The sequence below is a fragment of the Sinocyclocheilus anshuiensis genome, unplaced genomic scaffold (assembly GCF_001515605.1).
Source record: "Sinocyclocheilus anshuiensis isolate Anshui unplaced genomic scaffold, SAMN03320099.WGS_v1.1 scaffold603, whole genome shotgun sequence".
In the NCBI taxonomy this organism is placed as follows: Eukaryota; Metazoa; Chordata; class Actinopteri; order Cypriniformes; family Cyprinidae; genus Sinocyclocheilus; species Sinocyclocheilus anshuiensis.
The window spans coordinates 317,292-322,022 of record NW_015551055.1 but is presented as its reverse complement, the minus strand read 5'-3'; the positions used below and the strand labels follow the sequence as shown (position 1 = coordinate 322,022).

The 4,731-nt window shown below is 34.9% G+C and overlaps 1 protein-coding gene across 1 annotated transcript in view; it reads left to right on the top strand.

The window, feature by feature from the left end:
* The window catches only part of LOC107661972 (peroxisomal acyl-coenzyme A oxidase 3-like), a 21,594-nt gene extending 18,073 nt beyond the window's left edge, over positions 1 to 3,521 (top strand). The window contains exon 11 of the mRNA XM_016451798.1: positions 2,892 to 3,521. Coding sequence (XP_016307284.1) covers positions 2,892 to 3,011 — 120 coding nt within the window. The 3' untranslated portion in view covers positions 3,012 to 3,521. The remainder of the gene's footprint in view (positions 1 to 2,891) is intronic.
* The last annotated feature ends 1,210 nt before the right edge of the window (positions 3,522 to 4,731 follow it).

Here is a 4,731-nt window from a genome sequence, read left to right as displayed (position 1 = left end):
ATTGTCCAGTGATATGTATATATGTGTGTGTGTGTGTGTGTGTGTGTGTGTGTGTGTGTGTGTATCCACATTTAAAGACATTTTAAGGCCACTGTTATGACTGTATTCATGTAAGTGTACATAATTTTTTATCATATTTTTTTCCGATGTACTGTTCACATATTTAGGGAAGTTTTTATGAGAAAAATACATAATTATACCTTTTGTTGTTTACAGATTTGGAAATATAAAAAGGTCTTTTCTAAATAGAATTATTTTTTCCTGCTAGTCTATTAAATAAGTTGGCCTTTGAGACTGACATCTAGTGATGATGCAATATTTACTGGAACATATTACAGCTTAATGTGTCACTTAAGGGGGGTAAAGTCAACATCGCCACCAATCATTAGAACTTTGGGAGGTGCATTTATTTCCTCTTTTCACAAAACAACAAGAAAAAAGCAGACAAGTTAATAAAAACAAACTAATTCCCAGTAAAAAATCTATAGAGGGTTTTTCTATTGTACTGCCCTTAAAATCCCTTCAGAAACATGATTCTGACTAGACATTATGGTTACTGACTCATTCCTCCAGTCATATTCTCTCAGCACTTGTTTGGCAGGACATACATTTCTGAGGTTAAGAAAAAAACAGAGCTTAGACAGAGCTGAGCAGTCAAACACACACACACACACACACGCCCCACTGACACAGAGACCTTTGTACTGATTCCCCTGCTGAGTGAAACACTTCATGTTTACAGTTGGGAAGATGTTTACTGGAAATGAACTCTTCACTTTGGCATTCAATTCATTTTCTGACTCATCTGAGGTTCTGATAAAAGGCAGTCTTATTTATTAAAGCCCTCCACATGCTTGTCTTTTGTTGCATGGTTTCTGCGGGTCAAAGGGGTGGTTCACTGTTTTTTTTCTAGGCTTGATTGTGTTTATGGGGTGCAATCTAACATGTGTTAATGCTTCGTTTAAAAAAAAAAAAAAACGCATTATTTTTCACATAATTTACCTTTATTCCACACCACTCTGTCACTTCTCTGAGAAACGGGCTGATCTTTTCCTGTTTTTTTGAAGCCCCACCCTCAGAAATAGGCGATGGGCTGTGTTGTGATTGGCTAAACCGCATCTAGTGCGTGTCTAAATGTCCCGCCCCTCACCTCAGCGGCATGTGCTTCGGTTGTATTGTAAACAACGGCGTCGTTAATATCGCTTACTCAGTTTGAGCCCGATTGAGAAGCAGAGGATATTAGTGAAGAGGATCATGCAGAACCTTTTAATGGTAGGCCTATGTTTTTTTGTTTGTTGTTGTCTCATACTTTTAGTTATGCTGTTATTTGTAAATGCTACTGCTTATGTTAGCTTTTAATATACGTTTTTATCCTGATTAAAGCTTTAATACAGTACGGCAACTGCACGCGCGTCCATGTTTAACGCTTCTCATAGCTATGTAAAAAATAAGTGTATAATTGAAATAAGTCAGTGAAAAAGTATCTTTTTTTTTTATAAAAAAAAAACAAAACAAAAAAAACACTAGCTTTCTATTTTTTTTATTCTATCTACTTGTTTTTCTTTGTATATATGTGTGTGTATAATATATATATAATATTATATATAACCGAGACTTGTCATTTGCACTTATATACAGTATTGTTGCTCTTTTGTTAATTTTGACTGCTTTTATTGTCCTCAGTGAATCTATTAGAATCGTTAGAAGACAGAATCGCGATTCATATATGAATAGATTTTTACGTGCACCCCTAGTTTTCTTCCTCTTCTCTAAAGCAGCACAGCATGGCATCGCCCCCTTTGCTGTCTTTCCCCGGGGGCAGGTTTATCTGGGCTTGTTATGTCACGAACCCGGGAAGTAACTCGTTGTAGTCCCTACCAGCCGTTTTTGTAGGCATTAAACTGCCAGAATTTTAAAAGACGATATCTCCGTTTGCATTGAACTTTCAGCTTCGTAACTTTGCAGATATTGTTTATGCTCAAACAGCAACATTACACACTAACGTTAAAAAAGTGAAATCGCAATCAACCACCCCTTTAAAAAGTCTTAATTCACCCTTCCACAAAGTAAGGCCTTAAAAAGCCTTAAATCAGAGCAGAAAGTATTGAATTCATAAAGTCATGACATTAAATTAATGTAGTATTTTTGTTTTCCAATACAGATATCTAAACATCCTTATCTCAAATACATTTATTTGAGATGCAAATGTAAAATTAAAAAATGAACACAATTATGTTAGTATATGCTTAAAACAAGAACAAATATCTGTCCATGGGGTATGAGAACTTGTTTTCCCTTTGAATTAAGTTGATTGGCAGATATCTGTGCTTGTTTTAATCATGAACTCGCTTAATTTTAATCACTTTCACAGAAAACAAGAATTCTAATGTAATTTTACTTCTGAAGTAAAATCTTTAGACATTTGCACTGGAAAACAAGACAAAAAATACTGTGGAAGAACAGCACTTCAGTGGGATCAGAAGTATGATAAAAGTTATTTCCATATTCTAGTGCTTGGTAGCAAAGGTATTCTTAAACTTTTTTTATTTTTTATGAATTCAAAAGTAATTTAGGTCAGTTGGAAGTTGTAAAATGTACACTCTAAAAAATGCTGGGTTAATTATAACAGCGGTTGGGTTCAAAACAACCCAACCGCTGGGTCAAAACAACCCAATAGCTGGGTTTGTCCCTTTTTAACCTAGCTCTGGGTTATATTTAACCCAGCATTTTTTAGAGTGTACATTTTCCTTCATCAAACCTGCAGAAACCCTGGTTTTAGTAGAATTGAAGAGGTGTTACTGATAGTAAGATACATGACCTTATATTGGTCCAGCAATGCAAGTGTTTTTTGTAATTAGGGACTTTGTGATTCTGTATCTCGTGTGTTTCAGCTCTACAAAAACCTGTGGTCTACAGTTATGCAGGGTAAGAACGTCCTGGAAAGGCCATCTTGGTGGGACGAGTTTTGTTCTGACAAACCTGCAGTTGGATCTCTCCGAGTCAAACTGTAACTCTTCACGCTGGAAAACATTTGGGAAGCAGGATCATTGCAAACATTCATCTGTTTGTCCTGAAAGCCAAGACGTTTTATGATCATGTACAGTCTGTATGTACAGATACAGTCACACGGTTGTCATTGATAAATTCAGTTTATTGAAAGATAGTAACAGCATATGGAATAAGACACAGAGGGTAGAAAAGTCCAAGAAGAATCTCAGCCATGTTTATCTTGGTGTAAAATGATAAACTGATTCACTAAAACTTACTAATATCAGCATAAAGCAAGATTTGTGATGTACTGTACAATGCAGTATTATAGCACTTCCTGATTCATTGTGCCATGGTAAACTCATTTGTTTGGTTTGACTGATAAATGTTGCTACATTGAAAGATTGAGTCAAAGATCATCAGATCTATTGTTTGATTATTGTTTGAATGCACAAACAGCTAAATCATAGCAAAACCCTTAACAATAACAGTGTTCAGATGCCTCCTAATTGTACAAATAATGCACGTTGATAACTGCTTTCATAGATCTGCTTTGGACTGAACTTGTATGATTGATTATTTTACATAATGTTAGTTTGATTATGGAATGTTGAATGATTTTGAGCACAACCCCTTGTGTGTACAGTATGTTTAATACATATGTAATATGTAAGAATGTAATGATAATAAATCTTGACTTTTTATCAAAATAAATATTTTTAAATACTTTGTACTGAAATATTTAAGGCGCCCCCAGTCAAGTCTGTGTTTCTGCAAGAGCGCGTCTCATTGAACTAACATTCTTACACACACACACGCAAATCTAACAGCATGTGGCTTCTTTGTGACACTCCACTAGTTTGTTTTTATTGATGTGGTCAGGTTTTGAGAGGACAAAGCGTGTAGCAGACTTCACAGCTGATGAACTTGAATGAAACCATCTGAAATGTGCATTAATCTTTAACATCGATGAGTTTATTTGTACAAAATGTTTTACATTTTATAATCAGCTAGTATTTCACCTACTAAAAAGTATTAGGATCTTGCCATGATTTTCCATATAAACCATGGTAATACCATGGTATGTATCATGTGATATGAATATAATCATTCAGTACTATGCTATATCTACGTAGAATTACTTTCTGATACCATTACTGTACCATGGTACCACTGTGTTGGTTAAAAGGTGATGCTCCCTTATCCTATAGAAATATTGAAAAATTGAACTTGTTTTTGTCTCAAACCAACATGTTTTGAAGTGATTTTTGATTGAAACCAATGGCTACATTTAAGGAACTGTAATTTGTGATTAGCCGCATAGATGATTATTATTATTGCAGAACACACCCAGTGTAACACATCTTTGTTTCATTTATTTTTTACGCCAAGTCTTTATTTACCCGGCTTGTAGACAGCAAGGTCCATTCTGGGTTAAACCACTTGGGTGTGTTGGCATAGCACTTAAGTCACAACAGCCTGCTAATATAAATCGACCAAATGTTTCTATTTATCTTTACTATTGAAAGACTCAATTCTGATTTCCTGCATGGCTACATGTGGTTCAGCTTAAATGCTGTACTTCAACACAAATAACATAGCCTATATTACTTCAAATGTTATATACTGTCTGTTTGTGGTTTTTATAGTCAGATTTAAGGGCAAATTAAATTAGCATGTTTTAAAACTGGGGGAAGAGAAATGCGAAAAGATGTTACACGTCTGAGGAAAAGAATGTTAAAG